This window comes from Corvus cornix, chromosome 10 (assembly GCF_000738735.6).
Source record: "Corvus cornix cornix isolate S_Up_H32 chromosome 10, ASM73873v5, whole genome shotgun sequence".
Lineage (NCBI taxonomy): Eukaryota > Metazoa > Chordata > Aves > Passeriformes > Corvidae > Corvus > Corvus cornix.
In genome coordinates this window covers 17016547-17039943 of record NC_046340.1, presented here as the reverse complement: position 1 = coordinate 17039943, position 23397 = coordinate 17016547, and the positions used below count along the sequence as shown (strand labels likewise).

General features: G+C 41.3%; 3 protein-coding genes across 14 annotated transcripts in view; 1 reads left to right on the top strand and 2 right to left on the bottom strand.

Annotated features, from left to right (window-relative positions):
* The window catches only part of HERC1 (HECT and RLD domain containing E3 ubiquitin protein ligase family member 1), a 102721-nt gene extending 98296 nt beyond the window's left edge, over positions 1–4425 (top strand). For all 10 annotated transcript variants that reach the window (XM_020583506.2, XM_020583505.2, XM_039557582.1 and 7 more), the window contains 6 exons: positions 43–208; positions 510–586; positions 999–1251; positions 1484–1636; positions 2586–2891; positions 3758–4425. In XM_020583506.2, coding sequence (XP_020439095.1) covers positions 43–208; positions 510–586; positions 999–1251; positions 1484–1636; positions 2586–2891; positions 3758–3943 — 1141 coding nt within the window. In that variant the 3' untranslated portion in view covers positions 3944–4425. The remainder of the gene's footprint in view (positions 1–42; positions 209–509; positions 587–998; positions 1252–1483; positions 1637–2585; positions 2892–3757) is intronic.
* Positions 4426–5971: 1546 nt separating this feature from the next.
* FBXL22 (F-box and leucine rich repeat protein 22) lies at positions 5972–12767 on the bottom strand. The gene is made up of 2 exons (XM_010390767.3): positions 10544–12767; positions 5972–8601 (listed from the first exon to the last, which is right to left on the bottom strand). Exons 1-2 carry the CDS (start codon positions 10876–10878, stop codon positions 8262–8264), a joined length of 675 nt encoding a protein of 224 aa, XP_010389069.1. The 5' UTR covers positions 10879–12767; the 3' UTR covers positions 5972–8261.
* Positions 12768–12995: 228 nt separating this feature from the next.
* The window catches only part of USP3 (ubiquitin specific peptidase 3), a 40893-nt gene continuing 30491 nt past the window's right edge, over positions 12996–23397 (bottom strand). For all 3 annotated transcript variants that reach the window (XM_039557591.1, XM_019280765.3, XM_039557592.1), the window contains exons 9-15: positions 20876–21022; positions 18845–18951; positions 18597–18677; positions 17797–17915; positions 17532–17645; positions 17353–17420; positions 12996–16624 (exon numbers count right to left, since the gene is read on the bottom strand). In XM_039557591.1, coding sequence (XP_039413525.1) covers positions 16459–16624; positions 17353–17420; positions 17532–17645; positions 17797–17915; positions 18597–18677; positions 18845–18951; positions 20876–21022 — 802 coding nt within the window. In that variant the 3' untranslated portion in view covers positions 12996–16458. The remainder of the gene's footprint in view (positions 16625–17352; positions 17421–17531; positions 17646–17796; positions 17916–18596; positions 18678–18844; positions 18952–20875; positions 21023–23397) is intronic.

Here is a 23397-nt window from a genome sequence, read left to right as displayed (position 1 = left end):
AATTATGAGTTACATTTCTGGCTGTGTCCCTTTCCCCCAAAGGGGTCGGAAGTGCAAGCCGATTTTTGTACAGATAGCAAGGCAAGTGGTAAAGCTGAATGCATCAGACCTTCGCTTACCCTCCCGTGCCTGGAAAGTGAAACTGGTTGGAGAAGGAGCTGATGATGCAGGTGGAGTGTTTGATGACACTATTACAGAAATGTGTCAGGTACGTCTGTGAGTATTTTGGAAACATGTTTTAGTAATGTATCCCAGTCCAGTCCCAGGAAAAAAAACATTATAGTCTGACATGAAGTCAGGTCTTGAAATAAACATGTCTTTATTACTTAAAATCATCATGCCATTGATTCTGCCATTTACTTTCTCTCAGTGTTTCATATTAATTTGTAACGAGTAATCATCACTGTAGTGAAATACTCTTGTCTTGTAATGCTATAATGTCTTGATAGTTCTGTCATAGGTTTGCTTTCCCTCTTGCTAAGAATGCTTTTTTCTTGTTAATTTTTAAGGAACTGGAAACTGGAATAGTAGACCTGCTTATTCCTTCCCCAAATGCTACAGCTGAAGTAGGCTACAATAGGGATAGGTAAGTTGTCCAGGACTTGCTTTTATTGCAGATGGTAGTGGGTGAAAATCAAAATCTTCTACTGACTCTTTTGTACCAAATGATGAGACTTCATGATTGTCTCTAGTATATTTTTTCCTTCAGGTTGTGATATTATTTCGTTGTGGAGGGAGGGCATGGTTTTCACATGGGCTTGCTGGATTGGTGATAGTAGAATTCAGAGTAACATCAAGATGCCAGGCTTTGTGCTCAGGAGTTCTGCCTCCCTCAGCCCTCCAGTGTTTTAACAGCTAAAGATAATAATCTTACTTGGGCAGGCCTTGCTGTTAAGTGTGCTGGCAGTTACTGTTCCGTACTTAGAAATGTTTTCTCTTTTGCTTCTAATAAGTAGCATAGAAATAATACTCTTTTCACTGCTTCTTTGTCCCTTCAGGTTTCTCTTTAACCCTTCAGCATGTTTAGATGAGCATCTGATGCAGTTTAAGTTCTTGGGCATTCTCATGGGTGTAGCTATTCGTACGAAAAAGCCATTAGATCTTCATTTGGCTCCAATGGTCTGGAAGCAACTTTGTTGTATCCCACTCATCTTAGAGGATTTGGAGGAGGTAGATCTGCTCTATGTGCAGACCCTCAACAGCATTCTTCACATTGAAGACAGTGGGATTACGGAAGAAAATTTCCATGAGGTAAGATCAGAAAGTCTGCACTTTTAGGTTTATTTTGAAAGCAATTACTTTATCAGATTGACCTTCACATCAGTATTTATATAATTTCAATCTCCATTCTTGCGATAACAAGCACTTTGTGTGTGTTTAGAATAGTCTGTGATCTTACTATACATAGTTCTAGGTGACTTATAGTAAAATGCTGTACTTGGATCACTGGAGTGACTTGTGCTTTTCCTGTTTCGCATAACAGATGATTCCTTTAGATTCTTTCGTTGGCCAAAGTGCTGATGGTAAAATGGTTCCCATAATCCCTGGAGGGAACAGTATCCCACTTACCTTTTCAAACAGGAAAGAGTATGTGGAGAGGGCAATTGAGTACAGACTCCATGAAATGGACCGGCAGGTAAGAACCTCGTTGTGGCCCGGCCCTGTTGTTAGTGGGAGCAGGGGGTGATTTGTGCCTATTTCCATTACAGTTTATTCTGTGGTAAGAAAAGCTTGGCTTTCTGTATCTTTCTGGGTCTCCATGTCTTTTCTTCACCCACAAACTGTTTTGACTCTTTTTTAAAATGTAGTGCTGTTTCTTCCTCAGTAATTGTTCAGTTGGCAAAAGAGCATTAGAAATCAGAGCTGGTTTTCCATCTGAGTAGCCCCAATTGAGAAAAAAACCTGCGATTTTGCATGCTGGGTACTGTAACTGGGCATATGAACAACACAGAGACTGGCTAAAGTAAATATTACTGACAATCATTTGTTTAACTTGAAACTGTTTCTCTTTTGTTGTACCACAAATCCTGCAAATATTTCATGGTATGTTGTGGGAAGTGCTCATTACCTATTTGCATAGTTCTGTGTATGTTGTCATTTGAGTAGTGACCCTTGTGAAAGCAGTATTCTAATTTCAAGGTAAAGATGTCTGTGTGATGTTATCTGCATTAGAAAACAGCTTCCTCATCAGAGGTACCAAATCCTAAGTCTTGCAGAACAAGTACAGCATTCTCACCATACATCTGAGCTGGAACAAAGCCTTTTCTGTATTTACACAGTTTCTTGGTTTAGCCATCATTATTTGTGCTGCCAGCTTGTAATTTTTTTTAAGTAGTTCTGTTTTGGATCAGAACATGTTGGTTAATGTTCAATTACAGTTAAAAATAGCTGTAATATTCTCCAGGATTTTGAGAAACAATACAGCCCTTGCAGGGGCTGTGTGTGTAGGAAGCTGTATTTGGCAGATACTGGTAATTCTGTATCTCAATGCCATTTCTTAGCTGGGAAGTTACTTTTTTTTTGGATGGTCCAGGAAGTGACAGAGATCAGGCACTTCAAACATCTCTCCCATTTTTGGCCAATAGGTGGCTGCTGTCAGGGAAGGAATGTCTTGGATTGTTCCCGTTCCTTTGCTGTCCCTTCTGACTGCTAAGCAGTTGGAGCAAATGGTCTGTGGAATGCCAGAGATATCAGTTGAGGTTCTGAAGAAGGTTGTTCGATACAGAGAAGTTGATGAGCAGCATCAGCTGGTGCAGTGGTTCTGGCACACCCTGGAAGAATTTTCAAACGAGGAGAGAGTTCTTTTCATGAGGTTTGTGTCAGGAAGATCTCGATTGCCAGCCAACACAGCTGATATCTCTCAGCGATTCCAAATAATGAAGGTTGATAGGGTAAGACACATTTTTGTTATTATTATTGTTATTGTTATTTGCTCTCTAGTATAGTCTGTGCTTTGGCACTAGGAGACAATTTCCATAATTGTAAATTTACAGAAAAAGTATGGGATAGGATATGCTCTGAATTAATAAACTCAAGCATTTTGGTTGTGTAGAAGGATATAGGCTGCATGAATTACATCTTAATTTCATTGGTGCAATTGGTGACTAGAGATCAAGACAAGAAACAAACCTTTGTCTACTGTAACTGTTCCAATCTCTCTTCATTTAGTAATTTTCATTCTGTTTTTAATTTCTTGTAAGTGGCAACATATGACCACTAGTGAACTCTTAATGTTTTAAAGCCACTGCAATGAGTTTACAGTGTATTATTTTACATACAGGGTGCATTCATTTGGAATTACTTTGGGGTTTTGTGCAGTGAAAGCACGTTTTCTGTGAACAACACGAACCAAAAACTTGACAAAATCTCAGCTAACAGTGGTTTGTCTGTCATCTTTGGTTAGGTGTCTCTCAGATTGCCTTATGTTAAGACACACTACGGTATGTAATTTGAACATTGTTTGGTATCTTGCAGTGGGCTGCTGAACAGCAGTGTAATCAGCTTTCCAAAAGGCTGAATTCCAGTAGTGGGTTGAGTTATTTACAGAGTAAGTGATACAGTAGTTTTAGATATACTTGAAACAAGGATGAAACAAATGCTGTAAACAAGGGAGGTTAGTCTGCTGCTTAAAAAGAATTTGAGATAGAGTATGCAAAGATAAAGTCAAGGGAGGGAAGGAGCAATGAAATGTGGATATGTTGCATTTTTAACTTCATTCACAACTTACCAGTGTCTCACCTTTTATCCATTTCCACAGCCTTACGACAGCTTGCCTACCTCACAGACTTGTTTCTTTCAACTGAGGCTCCCACCTTACTCCAGTCAACTAATCATGGCAGAGCGTTTGCGCTATGCAATCAATAATTGCAGGTCTATAGACATGGACAATTACATGCTCTCCCGGAATGTGGACAATGCAGAGGGCTCAGACACAGATTATTAACATTCTGTGAACAAAATCATCTTCCTTTTACTACAAATAGTGCCCCAAGTCCAATTCATCGTTGACATAATTTTACAGTAACCATAGATGTTTTAGGAGCATAAAACCAGATGTTAATAGATGGTGGCCACATTTTAGTTACTCTAAATGTAACAAAAATTAGATGTTTTTATTTTTTTGTGATTGAAAAAAAAGAAAAAAGGAAAAACAAAACAAAAAAGTATGATTGGTAAGTTTTTTCTCCTTTTTTGGTCACTTTTGATAAGTTTGCATGGAGACATTTTGGTGCATTTTTGTTGGGAATAGTACATTTGTAAGCCCTCCCAGTGAACATGAAGAGTTGTACATTGTGTATAATTGTTCATTAGCCAGGACAGTTTTACATGAATATTCACATATTTATTTTGTTTTAATTTGAATTGCCTGTGCAGGGTTCCTTATGCAGAGAAAAATAAAGCAAATTCAAGAATTGGTTGCTTGTATGCATTTGTGAACTGTGGTTGGTTTACTCAGTCTTCATACTTTTGTATTTTGTTTCAGGAAATTATAGTCTTAACAGTGTTTAGACAGGGTGTGACATTTGAAGCATCTTAAAATGTTTATCCTGCCGGACTCTGCTGTGTAACCCCATGCTCTGCATTCTCTTGGCCTGAGGCCCTGCTTTGTTCAGGTGTACTGCTGTTCATTCCTTATGCTGCAATACAAGTTCATGTTGTGCTTGGTTCCTTCTTGCTTTTTGTTTAAACATTTTGCTCCTCCAGAGTAGTTGTTGGCAGTAACAACATGCTGCCACCTTGATTCAGAAAACTTTAAATCTTTTGAGCAAAATAGTAATATTTTTTAATAGACACATTGATGTAGTTGATTCCTGCTCAGAGTATGAAAAAATTAAAATGGAATTGACAGGGTAGTAGTTGAAGCTGTGGATTTTATTCACATTTTTAGCTCTGCCTTTGGTCTCATTTTGTTGCAGTGATTATTATGATCAGCATGGTTGGCTTACACTGTGATTGATGTTCCTGTTTGGTTAGGGCAGCGATGTACTGCCCAAAGAAATCCCTGCTCTGTGCCTTAGGAAAGTGCTGGGCAATAGATGATTGCCCATTGTCTCTATAAAAGACATCATTGATGTCAAGCTCCAAATGCTGCTTGGTGTTCAGAGCAGGACTGACCTGGGTGAAGGAACAGGGGAGAGTTTGTCCCCAGGTGAGTCAGAGCTGCTCTGCCCCCATTGTCCCCCAGCCTCTTCCTCCCTGAACTCTTTGGGAAGATGCTGTAGGGACTGAGGGCTGGTGAAAATGTTTGTTAGTGTCATCTCATGTGGGGCAAGACTGGTCCATCTGAGTCTGGAGTGTAGGGTAGAAATTTCTGTTGTTTTCTCTCCTGTGTTTGTTGTATGTTAGCAAGGACTGACTGGGAAATTTTCTGGTTGTCCGAGACTGAGGTGCTGTATTGCTGCCAGCTGACAGTGCTCAAAGGGAGGGATAAGCTGTAAAAATGTGCAAATCTGGGTTTTATCTGGTGAAGTTCTCTCAGTTAGGACTAGTTGTTGGCTCCTGAAAAAGGCTAAAGATTTTTAGCTGTGATGAAAGGACCGCACTGCAATGTGAAACATTTGAGGGGGATCAGCAGTTTGGGGGGAAGGAGGGTCTCAGGCCTCTGAAATCGTGCAGACTTGGTTTCCTGCCTCATTGTGTATTAGATTCCAAATTGGACTGAGATTTTTGGTGTCCCATCACTGTGTTGTGGGGATGTCTATTCACATCTTGGCCTAAATTTATAGGTGTAATAGGTAAAAAATACAGTATATAAATAAATGGGGAAACTGCTGTATTAAGTCCTGTATTACTGCCTTCTACACCTCAGTGATGTGTCTGACTTAGTGGCACCGATTTGTCAGCCTGTTTCAATCAGCTCAGAAAGTAATAGAACAGTGCCTAAATATGGCAGTTTTATATGGACCATGCAGTTGGCTTCCTGGATAATGAAGATCTTTTTAGAGGCAGTTGACACTGAAATGAGAGGATGTTATTTAAAGGATTTTGCTTGATGAAACTTTAATGGCTTGGAACTAAAACCACAGATGTGTTTCCATCCTTCCATAATACCCTAAGTATGGTATAATTATTAGTGTGGTATTATTAGTAGTATAATACCTAAGTAAAATGTTATCATTTTCTATACTCAAACTTCAGATTGGATTGTGAAGTAAGAAAATTCATTATTGATGCTGAGAAAATATATCAACACAATCCTGTTCAGACTTTACCATGTCATGAACAAATATCACCATTCAAGGAGGGGAAGAGCAAAGTAACGAGTTAGAGCATTTCTATACAAATAGTCAAAGAAACCAAGTAGGGAGTGTTTCAAGACCCTTTTTAGCTCTATAAAAGAAAACTAAAAACCCAAACAAACCACACACCCCACAAAATACCCTGCCCCCCCACAGTCCTTGTAGAAAACTGGCAAAAACGCTTAAGTAATACGTAGACAGATGCAAATGTGCTTTTATGTCTCGTAGTTACTTGAAAATCTGTTCCTGTTACACCTACAGAGACGTGTCTTCCACCACAGAGTGCTGGGAGAGCTGGTTGCACGAGGAGCAGTGCAATTTATACAGTCTTTGCTTACTGCTGTGACTGTATAAATTCCTACCTTGTTTTGGCTTGTCAGCAGTGTGTGGAACTGGTGTTGTGTATCCAAGGTACGAGTTGTGTCAGCTTCCCAATTTCCACATCACAGTAAGTTTGTTCAGCTCAGCAATGTCCTTTCCAAGCTGTCAGTGCTGGCTGAGGATTGCTGTTTGTCCTTGTCCACACTTCCAGTTTTCTCCTTACTTTGTGGTGTATAAGGGCCCTACTTAAACTTTAGGAATGAGTTAATGAAATACCAGTTTTACAGTGTCATGCTGTTAAATATCTCTATGTAATGAAGATGCAATAATTTATTTTCCTCATTGGTTTTCTGGGTGATCGTTTCTTACGGATACTCATACTGATCATTTCCTCTAGAATTGCAGCATTGTTTGACAAAGTTGCTGTAATGCTGTGATTTATTTCTTAGCTCAGCCAAATTAGAGAGTACCAAGGATATCTGTGGATCAATTAACCAGGATGGGAAGGAGAAGTAAGTATATTCAGTTATGTTGAGAGCTGTAAAGTCCTCTGGTGTCAGATTTTGTAGATGGTTGGCATAGCATCAAAAGCATGTAAAAAAAAGTTTCACTTCTAGGTAGCAGTGCAGCGTTATAGGAAAGGGACAGCCTTGTGCTTTGGGATGAAAATAGTTACTGGTTTTGTACTTTGCAATGAGAAATGGGTGTTCATATAGAGCTGGCCTGTGGTGTGTTCCTAATTTAGCATTTAAAGCTACAGGCTGTTAGTCACTGTCTTTTCTTGTGGGTTAGTTCTCTGAACTAGCATTTGTTCGTATTGCACTTCCTTTAATGTCAGCTTTACAAAATAACTTGGTGTGTGTTATATGATGTAAGTACATCATACAGAGGTTCAAACTGTGTTTTGTGTGCCTTGAATCCATGCTTCCCTCGTTTAATAAAAAAGCCTGGTAAATTAGCTACTGCTGTTAATCACTGAGGCAGTGCTGGTGGTCAGCACTCTGCTTTTGCTAGAAAGACCTTTCAGGGAGTGGTTATTCCCCTTAGTGGATGGAACGACTGTCTGGATATACCCTTTAACAGAAGTTTGTTAATCACTCTTGGCCTGAAATTTGTGAAAATCCTACAGTGACTCAGGCTCTCTCTGCTGTGGCTTTATGCCCTTGCTATTACGTAAGAAGTCTCCAGTCTGAACCTTGTGACTCAGTGGGAAGCTTTTCCTTAATGTTTGTGTTCTCAGGTCCCTGAGTGAGTCACTCTGCCTCAGTTTACTCTGTGTGTTTCTTCCATGCAGTCAGGTGAACCTTGCCATCAAACTTACTGCACCTTGTCAAACTACTGTTAAGCTTTCTTAAAACGTCCATAAAATTTATTGAACTCATCAAATTATTTGGCCTCAATAAACACATTGCTGCTTCCCTCTTCTGAGTGAGGTGCATCTGCAACAGGAGGGTACCAGAACTGCAGTTTTCAGCAGGTCAGGCATTTTGTGACAGCAATGCAAGGTTTTCCAGTTTCAAGGAATAACAGAGAACAAATGTTTTTGTCCTTAAGCCTGACCAGGAGGAGATGCATGCCTTTTCCCAGTATACCCTTTACAAAACAACCATTTGTTTGGACTTGACCAGAGCCCAGGAAAGTAGCCACAGTTCATTGCTACCAGAGTGAGGTAAAATACCCACACTGATTATTTTACTGCACTTAGAGCTGAACCAATTTTCTTGATGCTTTTTCAAGCTTTTTTTCTGGCTTACTGTCTGGGATCATGTTAGCACTTCTCTCTGCTCTCAGCATTACTGAAGGACACTTCTGCCTGACTCTCTCTAGTCCAGCTTGTGTTATGTTGCGGCAGAAATCCACGTGGAGCGTTCGCAGTGATGCCCCATGGAGGGTCACTGCCTCCAGTGTGTGGTCAGTGATCCGCACACAGTTCTCCAGTTTGAGGCTCTTCAGGTTTGGGCAGTTCTTGAGAACCTGCAAAATGCAGTCATCTGTAACGTGGCCACATCCAGAGAGGGTCAGAGACAGCAGATTTGGACATCTGAAAGCAGGATGGTGACAGGTGAGGTGGGAGAAATAAATCACAGCGCTTGGAGAACCAAATAGCATCAAGAATAAATATGAAGGCTGAAAAAATGCCTCCTCTTCATCAGGAGGGGCAACAAGGCACAAGTAGGTGAGTGCATATGTAAATCTTAATGTTCAGCTTTACTAAAGGCAAAGCTTGCCTCCTTTGCTTTTTCTGTTGGTAGCAACATCTCCAGCTCAGCTGGCAGAGTGCACAGGGGGATGTGGAAGCCTATTTAAGCTGTGGCTGCACTGTTTTCTCTTAAGGAGTTGGATGGTGCTGAGACCCAGTAGAGAGGAGATTCATTTCAGGATAAAGTGGAGGACTGCTATGCAGACATGCTGAGCATGAGCAAGTAAGGCACTCCCACTCTTCATTTGCAGGAATTATGGATATATTTTTTCTCCTTCAGTTTACTCAATAGGTGCTAGCTGCTTCCTAAAGAGTGTTGATGTTTGAACCCCACACAGCTCTTAAACTTTGCTTTGAATCACTGAAACTGGTAACTCTGTTGTTACAAACAGTGATGCAGCAAATGAAAAAAGCTTTTTCTTGCTGCTTGGGTAGCCCTGAGGAAGTACAGGAAAGGCCTGTCCCCAGTGAGGTGTTGATGATGCCCAGGAGCTGTCCTGGAGCAGCTGCTGAGCTCAGCAGGGTCCTGTGCAGCAGCCTGCAAACCTGTGCCGTGTGTGGCTCCTGGCTCAGCCCCCTCTCCAGGCAGTGGCAGTTCAGCATCCACCTGTTCAGCTAAATAGAGCATCTGTGGTAACGTTGCTCTTGTGAGACCTCTAGACAGAATTTTTTTCTTTTAACTCTTTTCTGTTAATGAGCAGTTGGAGAAAAAAGCTGGCAGGAGCAAGAAAGGCTCTAACAGAATAAAACCACTTCAAACTCAGGGAGAAAAGCTGGATATTTAATTTGCATTTTTCTTTGTACACAATGTTAGGAATTTTGTTTGACTGGGAATGCTTTCAATAGGTTGCCGCAAAAAGGGGCAGGACCCGTTGTAGCCACAGGTGTGCTGATCCCTCCTTAATCAGATTTTTATCAATTGTTCTAGAACAGTTCAGAAATTTGGTACTTGCAATTTAATCCCTGTTTTGAAGCTGCCGTTCAGTCCTTGTTTTGATATTGCACTGCTGTTGGCTCTCACCAAGACACTCTCTCCTGTCAGTATCACATAATTTGTTGGCTTTTTTTGGTGGTTGTTCCAAAGCTGAGGGCTGGCTGTGGCACAGGACCCTGTGTCAGGGGAGGCACTGCCCTGGCCCTTGGGCTCTGCTCTGGGACCAGGGCCAGCCCTGGTGTTACCCACACATAGAGCAGGACTGGCTCTAGCCCAGAGAGCCTCCTCCTGTAACTGCTCTGCTCTTTCCTCAGAGCTGCCTTGCAGCAGCAGAGCTGTTACAAGAAAAGCCGTGCACCCAGAGCTGCTTTTCCATGGTGGCATTTCTCTTCCCTTACTGTAGTTCAGAAGCAGCTAAAAGTTTAAACGTTAGCGTAACAGCAATATTTATTTCTTAGACTGAATTAAAGCTGGCATTTAGTAACATGTTTAATGAACAACATGGTTGTTATGAGGTGTGTTCACTGTTAGAAATCAGGATTCTGCTCCAGGCCCCCCCCAGACACTGCCAGAATGGTGCAGTTCAGCTGAGCAGCAATGTGGGAGGCAGGAGTGCACTTTCCTGTATTAATTACCAATTCTTAGAAAAAAAGAAGGAAAAAGTAGGCTTAAGGAAAGTCTACATGAAGTATATACACTATTGCCACTATAAAATGAACTTAATATTACACTAAAATTGTTAAGGCAAAGCACTCATGTACTTCATTTCAGGCAGGTGCTATGTAGTATTTGAAATAATTCTCACTTCACTCAAGGCAGTTACTGCACACTCACACCCACAGAACGTACCTGTTGCAAACGTCTAGTAAAAAATCACTGACAGTGTTCTCATGCCTGTTACAGAAGTCTTTCTGGAAACTTTTTTTCATCCAGTCCTCAATGTTACACACCTTGACTCTCTCTGAATACCAGCAGATGGATAAGTATTTTAAAGCAGGTCCCAGGAAGAAATTATCCTTCTTTAGTTCCACTGGAGAATGAAAGTTCAACAAAGACCACAGTAAAGGATCCTGAAACACTTCTAGCAACTTGTGACATGTTTCTGCTAAATTTTTCCTACTGTTTTTGTCCAGAAAGGAAAAGAGATGCAAAAGGCATTCCCGGTTGAGCTGGGTTATGTGCATAGCCCCGCAGCAGTGGCAGAGTCTCTTGGCCTCATGGAGTAACAGCAGTGCTGGAGGGGGCTTGCACTCACTAGGAGGTTGTTGCACATATATGGTTGTGGAATGGGGTTTATTTTTGGCTAACAACTGGTGCAGAAGCTCAGAACAGAGAAAGGAAAAGAACCATGTATGCAGCTTGTGCTTCCCTTTGTCCAAGGGAATGGAGTGGGCATGTACAACTTGACACTCATGAAATGCTTCCTTAAAAGGGATTTTTTTTTTCCCCCCTTATAGACTCTCCTGAAGCTAAGTGAAGCTCTTGTTCCGAGTTGCTGGAGAGGGGAGTGGGGCTGTAGCTACAACTGCCACGCCTATCTCTGTCAGTGCTTCCCATTTGGGAGATTTTGCTTTCTGAGCAGCAGTTTGGTTTTGCAGAGTACAACACTTTTAGTCTCTATTTGTTCATTGATTTTCTGAAGTTGCACATTTGGTTCATGTTCAAGGATTGTTACATGGATAATGGAACTTCCAGAGTTTTTTAAAAGGAGCTGAAACATTCTCTGGGTACCTTGAAGTGTGCACACAGTCTGCAGTTCAGTTTACAAGCCTCAGAGGTAGGGGCAGTTTCCTGCCCGCTGTTATTTGAGGCTGAGCTGTGCTTCTATAAACAAAGCTGGCTGTGTCCCCACCTTCTGCAGGAGGGAAGCAATGACACAGAGGCAGCCACGCATGGAAACAGTGAGGCTATGTTTAGTTCCTTGTGGGTTTGTGCTTTTAGTAGATGTCTTCTATTGGCTTGAATTTTACAAGTTGGGCTGTTCTGGTTTTGCAGGCTTAGTTCTGTTACCATAGAAACCTTTTTTCCACCCTTTGGTGGAAAAAGGAGATATGAAAGTGGTTTTCTAGGTAAAAGTATTTGTTGTACAGTAATGGGAGAAAGTGTAGCAGAAAGTTGCTCCTAGAAGAAAAGTAAAGCTACAGCAAGGACAGGTTGAAATGAAAAGCAGTAAGCATCCCTTCAACTTTCCTGCTTGTGAAGCAAAAATGCTTGAGCTGAAGGTATTTTATAGTTACCTTCTGCCTGGTGACTATTTCTGCCTATAAGAGAATAAATACATTGAACAAATCCATAGAAAGTAACAGCAAACAGCACTGGGGGAGTTTTTCATATGGCCTGCACACAGATAGGAGTTGGGAGACTTTATGTACCTATGGCATTTTAATTAGGAGTGTTTTAATACAGGACAAGGATCAGTGGGACCCAATTTTATACCTTTTCCTTCTTACCCTGAGAATGCAGTTTAAAATTCAACTCTGAAAAACAAGATCTGAAATTTATTTGCAGTCTGTAACAATTGTAGCTTCTTAGCTCGAGGAAGTGCTTGACTAACCTGTGTGTCTGAACACAGCTGGCATACACAAAGAAATGGCAATTTGTTTTGCTTCATTCTTTAGTTAGTAACTTCTTACTATATACAGTAAGCTGTGTTTAACAGTTGCCAGCCTTTTTGGTTTAATATCCTGTGTTATTTAATCTTTTTCTTGAAATGATAAGGAGATTGCTGTTCCTCCTCCCACCTCAGAAACAGGCTCTGGACAGTGCCACGAGTGCTTTATGAAGCCATGAAAGGGACAAGAAGATTTCACATATACCAGGTAAGGCAGTCACAGGAAAACAGCAGCTGAAATGGTGTGCCTGAGATGTTGTTCCTCATTCTCACATTAGCATTTTCAACTCTCTCTTACCTTCTTGAGCAGGTTTAAACAGTTGAGACTTCTCAGAGTTATACATACAGGAATACTATTTTTAAAAATATTATTTAAAAAAATTAACACATCAACCATCCAGCAAAATTGAATGACAAGGATGTTAGGATGAACTCTTGCCAGACAGAGGGGACACACCACAATCTGACATAAAAATTAACAGCAGTTGGATGACAAGGCCCATGAAAATGGAACGGCAGGTCATCTTTGGGGTTAGACACTAAGTGTGGTAGAGGTGTTACAGAGTTAGGAACACTGCAGTTGCTTTATTTTGTTTTCCCCAGAATAAGGTACAATACTCTGCCATTTGTGTTCAGAGGACTTAGACCAGTGTTGGTCTGCAAGCCTGCAGAAGGACAAGAGAAGTTTCATTTTCTAAGGAAAGGAGACACTTTAATGGCACATTTTCCATAAACACACTGTCTGATGAGATATAATTCACATTCATCCTGGAAATGCTCCAGAAACATACAAGATGAACACAGTCAGTAATCCTCACTGAAAATTACACACAAGGTTTTAATGGTAAACAATTACAACTATGGCACTACAGTACTTGAGAATATCCTAAAGCATGTTGGAATCAGTTGTCAAGGTGCCCATTACCTCATCAGTAGGACACAGACACATTGGTAATGAAACATTGCTGGGGGAACTTCTGAACACCATGTGTTACACTTCCCATTGATTTAGCAAAATCCTCATAAATGGCCTCCTGCTTTTGATACAAGTCTACTGTCTCTGCCTGTCTCAAAGTTTTAAACTCTCCTCTCTTGCTGACATTTGGGAACTGGACATTTTGCAGTTTTGACTGACATAAATCTTGGCTCCAGTTGTGTACGTGGCTAAACAATTACTGACAAAAGGACAACCTTTGATTGGACACATTTTGGTGAAAAAATGCAAGTCTTTGAAGTGTAGAGAGCAGCTGCTGCTTGCAGTGCAGTCTCAAGCAAGAAAAAAAATTCTTGCCAGCTAGTGTGTACTATGATCAGCAGTAAGTAGAAAAGAAACGTTTGGCTTAAATGAAAGAGATATTCCCCCCCCCCCACAAGCTAGTAGATAAATATAGGATATACAAGCTAGGTTAAAAATGTAATACTAGGCCAGGTGCAGTATATGTTACTGGTTCAGTGCTCAGTTACTTTTTTTTCTTTTGACACCACACTGAATAGAATACAGTGGATAAGCAAAGTTCTCCACCAGGAAGAGAAATACTTGTGTTGCCACAACAAACTGTTCATACTGTCCATCTGGGTTTGCAGTGGGAGAAAGTTAAATTAGGAAAGGATTTACAATGTGTACTTGTTCCAGCAAAGCATATGGCTGAGTCCAGATCAGCACCTGCTGCAAGGACAGCCTGCTGTGATTGCATCGTGATCCCAGGCTGGCCCCATGCAGCCGTGCTGGAGACACCACTGCCCAGGAGCTGCATGGGACAGAGCAAGTAGGACAAAGAAAATGCTCAAGTGAGAATGTAATTCTGACCCAAACAATTACTGACGAGTAGAAGTTGATTAAAATAAGTGAATGTTGCTGAAGATTACAAATTTAAATTTCTTAAAATACAAAAAGGCACATTTACATCACTGTTTTGCAAGAACACTGCACACACCTGACTATTTTAAGTTAAACTGCTGCTGGCCCAGAGCTAGTTCGTGTATTTTAAGCTTGGCATTCTCACAGGTAAATTCTAAAGGAATCCAGTCCAAGCAGGATGCAGAGACAATGCAGCTATAGGTGCTATCTATGCAGCTCCCTGTGAGCAGCAGGAAGGGCAGGAATGTGGTACAATGCTTTACCTGTCCCATTTTCTTCCTGTTTAAATATCAGCAACCTATTCTTGTTGGTTAGAAGAAGGGCTCTGCCTGCAAGGAATGGAAGGTGACAAACTATCTAATTTAAAGCAATGACAAGTTCTATTTATTGTTCAACTTAAGCCATCCTTATGTATGTCACTGTATCAAATAGTAACTCTGTAGTCTTAACCTGTGTACACATTCACACCCCATTAACTATGCTGAATGATTTCTGCAGTTCTAGATTAAGCCAATTTCTCCCTTTCCTGGTTTAAGGTGCTGTTGAAAAGCTCTCAAGAATGACACTGTACCAAACACGACTGTGATTTGTCTTTACCCTGTACAGCCAGCAGGACCCCAGGGCAATGCACTGCTGTGCAGTCCCTGTGCCCCAGGCTGCTCTGAGCTCCACTCCAGCCCCCCCCCACCGTGTCCTTCAGAGGCATTAATTAAAATGGGTTTCACATCTGGAATTCCAGATGTATTTTCAGACAATTGCATTTTTCTGTTAACACAACTAAAAGCTGCTGTTTGGTGGTGGGACGCTCCATGAACTGTATTCTCCTCTTACTGAGCGAGCTTTCAGGAGTGTCCAGCTCCTTGCTTGGCACAAGGGAGCCAGCTAGAAAGGATGGACTGGGGGAACAGATCTGAAATGCAACATTTGTCAAATTTCACATTTTCTGTCAGATTTCTTGCTTTTGTAGTAGTGGTTTTTCTGACTGCCTTTTCCATCATATCAGCTGCCTTCCACTCTTCAGCAGTAGAGCTAAAACCAGTTGGGGGTTTGTTTTAGCATGGTCTTTCTCCATTACATAGCCACGTTTTAGAACCTGCACCATGCCTCCAGTGTTCACCTAGAGACTAAACAAAAGCCTGGGCCAGTGTGTAAATGGCCACAGGGGCTCCCTGAGCCTGCTCCAGTCACAAGCACATGTGGCTCAGCTCCTCCCCTCTGAGGGCTCTGCTGTGAGAGACTTCAGCATCCTCCCTTGAGTTTGATTTGAACTGATAGAACAATTCCATATAAAGCACCTCAAACAGCATCTGCCTCCTCCTGCTTCCAAGTGAGCTGCAGGCATGTAGCAGAGCTGCATTTAGACCTAAGCCTGTTCTCACAAACCCCAGCCCCTGGAGCTGTACTTCCAATTCCCACCAGGAACAAAGGGGTTCTACTTGGGATTCTACTGCCAGGAAGTCTCCCAAATTTTCAAGCAAGTGTTCACGGTCAAATTTCAGGATGACAGTCTAAACCAAGAGATGTCTAATGCAATTCAGGTTCAGTTAAAAAAAAAAATCACATGTATCAACATAATTTAGGCAGGTAATTTTAAGATAATTGTTTTAAATTTGAAGGGGGTGGGGGCAGAGCATTACTTGAATTCAACTGCAGTATTGATACAGTTGAACCAACTGTTCATTTACAATGATTCCTGAAAGTCAGCAGCCTGAATACACACCAATATAGCAGCAATGACCTGGTCTAGTTAATGATGCCACATCACCTCTCTTCTGCAGACAAAGAATGATTGGTCAGAGGTCACTGTAAGTTTCTTGCACAAGGGGAAATAGTACGTGCAAACAATTCCTTGATTTAAAGAGATTAAATCATATCTACGTAACAGCACTGAGAACAGCACAAAGTTGTATTGCTCTTCATGATCAGAAGCACATTTATCTTTCTTGTATGGAGGACAGAAAGTTGATGTAAATGTGCCTTTAGAAAGTGAGAACTGAAAACATTAATATAAAAAAGTCAAATAACTATTTCATGAAACTATATATATAAAAATTGAGTTATCACAGCTAAAGCAGCAAATCAAAATCTGCTGAGGTTTTCTGGTATAACTAAAAAAAAAGTTAGTTTGTGTCCAAGTTCAGTAAGTCAAATGCTACCATTGACAAAACAAAACTAAAACCCACAAGAGGAAATTGAAAAGTGCACAATGAAATTAATAAGTCTTGGATCAAGTATTTATGGAAAAATGGAAATGTTTGTCCGGTGAACTTGATAAGTAAGAATGCAAAGGAGGTATTAAAGTTTCTCTGCTCCAGGCTTGGCTTGCCGCTCCACGTAGAAGAGGATGTAGGCCTTGGCCTTGCCCACGGTCTCCTCGTCGGTCAGGGTTACAGTACTGTCGTTGAAGTGGAACCAGCGGCCCTCGTGCACCGCGTACGCCGTGTAATGGCCTGAGCCAACGCTGTCGGGGCAGGGAGAGGGACAACGGTCAGGGACACACACACCTCACTGAGGCACCTTCTCTTGGGGCTCAGGGTCTGCCAGCAGCCTGAGGAAGGAAGATACTCACAGCCCTCCACAGCAGCTGGTTCCCTTTTTGAGCTGTGGGGCTCAAAGTTCTCCAAATCCAAGTTTTACAAGAACACATTCTCCTGTCCCTACTACTGTTACTCTCAACAGATCTGTCCAGGGCTGGGAAAAGTTAAAAGACTCCCGGTAACTTTACTTCAAAATATGCCCAGCAGCCCATATTTGGGCCACAGTTGTTCCAACCATTCACACACACTTCTGTAGTACAAATGCAAATATACCTTCCAACATGAATAAAAGAGGAAAAAAGATTCCTGTTTTGTAGTAAGCATTTCAAAATAAGGCATTAATTTCTGGAAGGCCTCCTGACTCCTCCTCTTGGTTTAAGGCTTTTCATTTGTAGAGGCACTAGACCTATTTTCATTTTATTTCACACATGTAGTCATTAACCACAAAGGCTGCCATGGGGCATTCACAGAACTGACTCTGTTGGATCTATCTAAATTAATTCAGCTCAGCTCCCTGCCAGTTTATGAACTACAGCTTACTTCCCCCAGTTAAATTACATTCCCTAGGGACAGAAAGCCCTTCATTAACTCTGCATGTACCACAGTGGGAGAAGGTGTGTGCCAGGAGGACAGGCTAGCTCCATGTACTCACCCTGAGCCATGATGCACAACCACAGCCACAAGGTCATACAGGCAGCTCTCCGGGCCACTGTTTTCAGGCTGTGGAAGGAAAAACCGAAAACTCAAATCTCAACAGCACGCATTGTAATTTGTAATAAAGACATATGTCATGGAACAATTCCTGCAGGAAGCATCAGTAAGTCTTCTTACCTCTAGCAAGTAGCATTTCATGTCTAGGCCTCGCAAGGGAAACTCAACATAGGTATCAACCTTGTTTCTCAGATATGCTGTCCAATGAAAACGTTTCAAGTGTAAGCATAGCACCTTCAGGGGGACAATTACAAAAGGTGTGTTAGAGGAGGGGGCTGAACTCAGTGCTGGACACTGCAATAGTCAGAGGGAGGGGGAGGTCGTGGCTGAGCCAGTATTTGCTTTGACATTTTGTCACACAGTTACTTCTCATGCATATGCAAACCTTTGGTAGTTTCTGAATCCAGAATTTTTTGGTGGACTTCTGTTTCTTTTTGCATTTGTGACACATATACAGCTCTGTCTCATCAAGTTCTTCCAGGTCTGTAAAACTGCGAAGACAATCTAAAAAAAGCAGATACATCAAGTGAGCTTTGTAACGTGAAATACAACAAATACAGCAATGAAAGTGTGCTCATCTGCTGCAGTCGTTCTAGTCATAGCCTACTAAGCAGCAAAAAAGCTGTGTAATAATGTTTTAATACAATAACATGTTATAACATGCAACATTCCCTGTTCCTGAAAGCAGTTAGAAGTAGTTTGAAAGAATAAAACAGGCATTCACAAACTCTCCCTCTTTCAAACAAGATTCCATCCAACATTCAGCACAGCTGCTTTCAAACAAAGATAAATTACTTTCTAACATTAAATATTCAACTTTTAAAGCTTGTTTGGCTTTAAATACAAAGTGAACAGACACAACAACAGGGTTTTGTTGAATATTTCTTGATTTTTCAGCAAGTATATTCACAAATCTGTAAAAATTAACATCCTGTAAAAACCAAGGTCAGTACCAGCACTGCTGCCCAACCTGCTGAACTGCACTGATGTGATTTAAATGTAGAACCCCCAAGAGCCACCCTCACTGTGGGCACAGGCACATGCTTCCAAGGACAGTGCCCTAGCAAATACCCATAGGCAACACTGCAGCTGAGTGGTTGGGAAGAGTGAAATACATTAGAAATACTCTGACTAGAAAGAAAACCCCTTAGGCTGGGGATGATTTCGTTAGCCAAGCTCTCTTACCTCGTAGCGTGCACATTGGTCCACTCTCTTGGTTTTTAGTACGTTTATTTCTGAACTGACTTGGAATATCTAGCGAAAGGTCTAGAAAAGCAAAGATTTAAAAAACAAAATTAGGGCTGAACAGAACAATGCCTGGTCTTTTCAGGTTGAAACTCTGGGTCTGCCATGTGACATCTAAAGATATCAAGCTTCAGATTTATTTTTCTGCTCCAAGTCACACGTTACTTGGAACACTAGAGGCACCTTACCTAGGAATGGGTCAAACTTTCTAGATTCAGTCCCACATATTAGGCAGTTGACTTCATTTTGAAGAATGCCTCCAAAAATGGCAGTGACAACAGTAGACGCTCCATTTCTAGACAAAGCACATCAGAGAAGTACAGTCAGCCAGACGCCTGAGCTCAATTCGCAATACCTGGCCCATGTTTGGTGCTCACACCTCCCGCTGCCAGGCAGAGCTGACAGACCAGGGACTGGGTGCTCCAGGCAGAACTGCCCACTGCAGCTGCCCAGGGGCACATTACACGTGTGTGGTGGCTACACTGCTTTATCCTGGACCTGAAGAAAGGGTGAATGAGCATGCTCTAAGCAGATGCTCAAACTGCCAGTGTTGTGGTGCAGTTGGGTGCATTTCTATAGTGGAGCTGTACCTGATGCACACACATGTCCAAGATTTTAACGCTGTAATTAAGGCTTTATCTGAAACAAAAATTCTTTCTTAGGTAGGTCAAGCATATTTTTGTTCTAACTCTACGCCCTTTCTTACATGTGCTTTTGACTTCTTTGAGCACATTTTCTGCACTTCACTGCCAACAGCAGCTTAAGTTGCATTAAGACATGATAAACGATGTGCAATGTCAGCGTTATTCTCTAAGCTTTCATTACTCCCCTACTTAATTTTTTTAGCAGATTATGTAAAGGGCCTGCTTCTCATAGTCCAATCTAAAAAACACACAAAACAAATTTTAAGTTACTTTATTATACAACTCCTGACCTTGCTACTTTGTGCTAGCAGACCTGACACTAAGGCTTGCAGAAACCTGTGTTCCTTACCTGAACTCCACCTACATCTCTACAGCTCCTCTGAATGCTTCCTGAGCAGGAGGAAATAGCTCCTCAAATAGACTGGTGCACAAGAAGAGAGCATTCACAGCCTATTTATTACTTTACTGGAGGCATTAAAGTGCACATGACCTCACCAGAAGGGCAGCTTACCCCATCTCACTGCATTTGAACAGCCCTTCTCAAGACAAATTTACAGTAGAGAGGTGAACAAAGGTTAAATTCTCTTTGGATTTTGACATTCAGAATGCTGACAAAACAAAAACAGTTTAGATTTCAAATACATGTCAATTCTACAAGCATTTTAAGATTCTTCTGGGGGATTTTTAAGCATCAGCAACACAACATAAATGCAGTAAAGAGCACAGTCTGAACTCTAGGCCTTCCCTAACAAAGCATCTATAAAACCCTGCATCTCAGGCCTGCTTACGCTGTCCTCATCAGTATAGAAGGGAAAACCCGAACTCAAGTTTTCTGCAGGGAATTAAGGACTTAGGGACTAAATGTGCAGGCTGATCTGACAACTTTCCTTCCTGAAGCAAATACAAGGTTTTCTCTCTGTGAGAGTTTCAATCTGAGAGAAAACAAAGTTGAGAAAAAGTTCAGAAACAACAGTATTTTGAGATGTACAGAAAGAGGAGTGAAACACACAAATTACACCTGTTTCAAAATACACAGTAGCAAGAAAATCAAAATTATGCAGCAAAAAAAAGCACCAACTGTAACTGTCAAGTGATACACAAATATAACAAGATCATCTGCAGAAAAACTGACTTCAAGTTCCAACTGCACTGCTCAGTCATCAATCCAGGAGGTCTGCTGACAATTTAAATATCAAAATCCTTGGCCACCGTTTTTGCTCCTGCAGCAATAAGGCTATCTATCTATCACCCTAAGACAATGATATTGTCTGGGGAGAAGAAGGAATTCTGTGGGGTATAGAAAATACAGTCTTTTATTTCTGAAAGACTAATGAATTAAAATGTCTTTACAACTTGGCCTGTATGCTCACTCACACCTATGAAAAGTGCTGATCTAAGACACTTCCTTTTGAAAGGACACATCCTAGAGAATGCTCATCTTTATTACCACTGCCTAAAGTTAGAGGCACTAAAGAAAACTTAAAACAAGGAACACTGAATCTGAAATTTCAGTCACCACATGCAGACCCCTGTAAAGGCACGAAGGCTTTGAAGAAATTAAAAACCACTTCTTACATGCAACATTTGTTGCTTGCAGACAGGTTAGAATTTTCTTGCAAGATTACTGAACGTGAAACCCCATTGAAGCCACCCTGGAGTTCCAAGTGTAGATGGTCCAAAAGGTAACGCATGAACTCGTGGGCATCCTGTTGCTGGTATCCCCTTAAGAGAAAAAGAAACAACAACAATAAAATTGCTTTAGAGACAACACACAGCAAGCACCAACATCACAGGATAAAAACCTCTGCTTGTTTAATCATACTGAGCAGACTTTCCATATGCACTTGGTACCAAGAAAGTTTTCCAAGTAGCCTCTGGAAAAGCACAGCAATGTCCTGACAAATTAAGTGATTCTGGTCCTTTGCAGCTCGTGCTCTCTGCATGCCTCTTTTTGCGAATGGAGAAACCTTTAAGAATATACAATTTAGATAGGAAGAGAAAACACCAGGGAGCAGGAGACACCTGCCATGTGCTCACACACTGAGCTAACAGAGCTGCCATGTTTTGAACTGGCCTCACCAGCCCCACCTGTGCTGGGGCACCCCAGGACTGTGCCCCTGTTAACTGAAATACACAATGGATGGTAGCAGCAGTGGCTTCTCCTCTGTCTCCTTTGGTACCGACTATGTTTGATTTGGACCTCAGCAGAACTGCTTTGAATCTCATTCAGACAGGGCACTATATGTCCCTACTTTGAATCTGCTGCAGATTAGGGTCAATATATTGTTATCTCAAACCTGGTAAGAGTCAAAAGAAAGACACTACAAAATGTATTGTTCATGTGGGATACAGGGTCAGTATTTCTGAGTGGTTCTCATTCAGTCACTGATCCCACTCACTTTGGCAGGTACAAGTGTTTGCTTGACCGTTTGTTCCCCTCCTCACCAAAGGCAGGAATTTAGTCTCTAGGCTTGTTTTCTACATGCATCTTTCAGCACCAATATGAAGTCTGAGATAATTAGGATGAGAGCACCGTTTCTTCTACGATGAGATCTAAAGCCATGCTTGGAGTTGCACACTTCCACTGCATAACTCACACACCATTTTCTGGGAGAGGGAGGTAATAGTGGGGTATTCAGAGTATCTCTTGAGCATTTTGATTTGGTAGGACAAGGCTGCAGTTTCACGTGTGCTGTGCCATCAGCAGCAACGCTGCTCAATCACCATTATTACTTCACCACTAACAAACCTTAGCGAAAAGAACAGAGAAGCCATCAGGATAAAATGTGCCTTTTAAGTTATTTAAGCTAAATCATGCATCAAATTCAACAAACAACTGCTGTTCACTTGCCCTTAAGCTGCACACTGAGACAAAGCAGGAGAGGATACATAGTGAAACACTGAAAACTTTGTGCAACACTGATGTAAGTACGTGCAGGTTGTTGTAGGCCAAGCTACAGAAATCCCTACCCACCAAGAGCTGGCTTCCCCTCTTCCTCCTATCCATTCTTTCAAGCTGTTTTATCAGGCCTCCCTCCCCTTTTCCACCTCACTATCCCACCTAAGTGCTGGCAATAACTGTCAGGTAGAAATGTCTGGGAAAAACAAATGTGTTTTTTTTTTTGAAAATCAAAGTGCTCACGGGAGGGAAAATCCCATAAGACTCATGGCAGAATATCCAGAAGTGGAGGGAAATGAGAATGGACTTGGTGCAACAGAAATATGCAATGTGAGGCTGATGTGCTTAGTGAAGAACCCAGATAGGTCCTACGAAAGTATTGCTAGGAGATAACTGAATAAATATTTTCACCTTACAGTATTACAGTAATGCTTTCTTTCACACCAACAGCTTTAAAATAAATCAATGAGTCTGTATATAGACACATGGGCAGCACTGCCTACCTTTTACAACAGAAAACCCAGCACACAGAAAACACTGCTGTGCTTCAACAGGTCACAGTCCTGTACAGCCAAAATAGGATTTACTGTCCCAAAGTTGCAAAATAATTATACATTTGTTAAAGTAGTAAAACCGAACTCTGCTTCAAAGCTGCATGCTAATTGTGCATGACTTTGAAGTTGCTGAGGTAACACAGGATTTGCTTAGTTTACTGAATACAGATTTTTTCAATAACCACGTAAGCAACCACATTAAACAACTGAAGATTAAATTTATGGAAAGTCTTTGCTTCAGACACCTTTTCGACATGAAATTCCTCATAAAAGAGCTTGGCACACTTGCTCTGCAACAAATAAACCTTTGGAATCACTCCACAATGTTGGCTGTGCTGCCGGTGCATGTATTTATACTTGCATATAAGTATGCTAATTATAGATGGAAAATTCTTTGGATTTGTTAAAAACCATAATTACAGATACAGATCTTTAAAAGGACACGATGATATGGACAATGCACTGTTTAAAATAAATTATGATGTTAAAGCCCTTCAGCAAAAAGCAGAGTTACTCCAATAGTCTGCTTATGTAACAAAACTGATGTCCATCCACCTGAAGCAATTCAATTCAAGCCCACCCCTAGCACTTTTTCCGAGTGGCAAGAGGATAGGCTATAAACAGGACCAGTTACCAGGAAAATA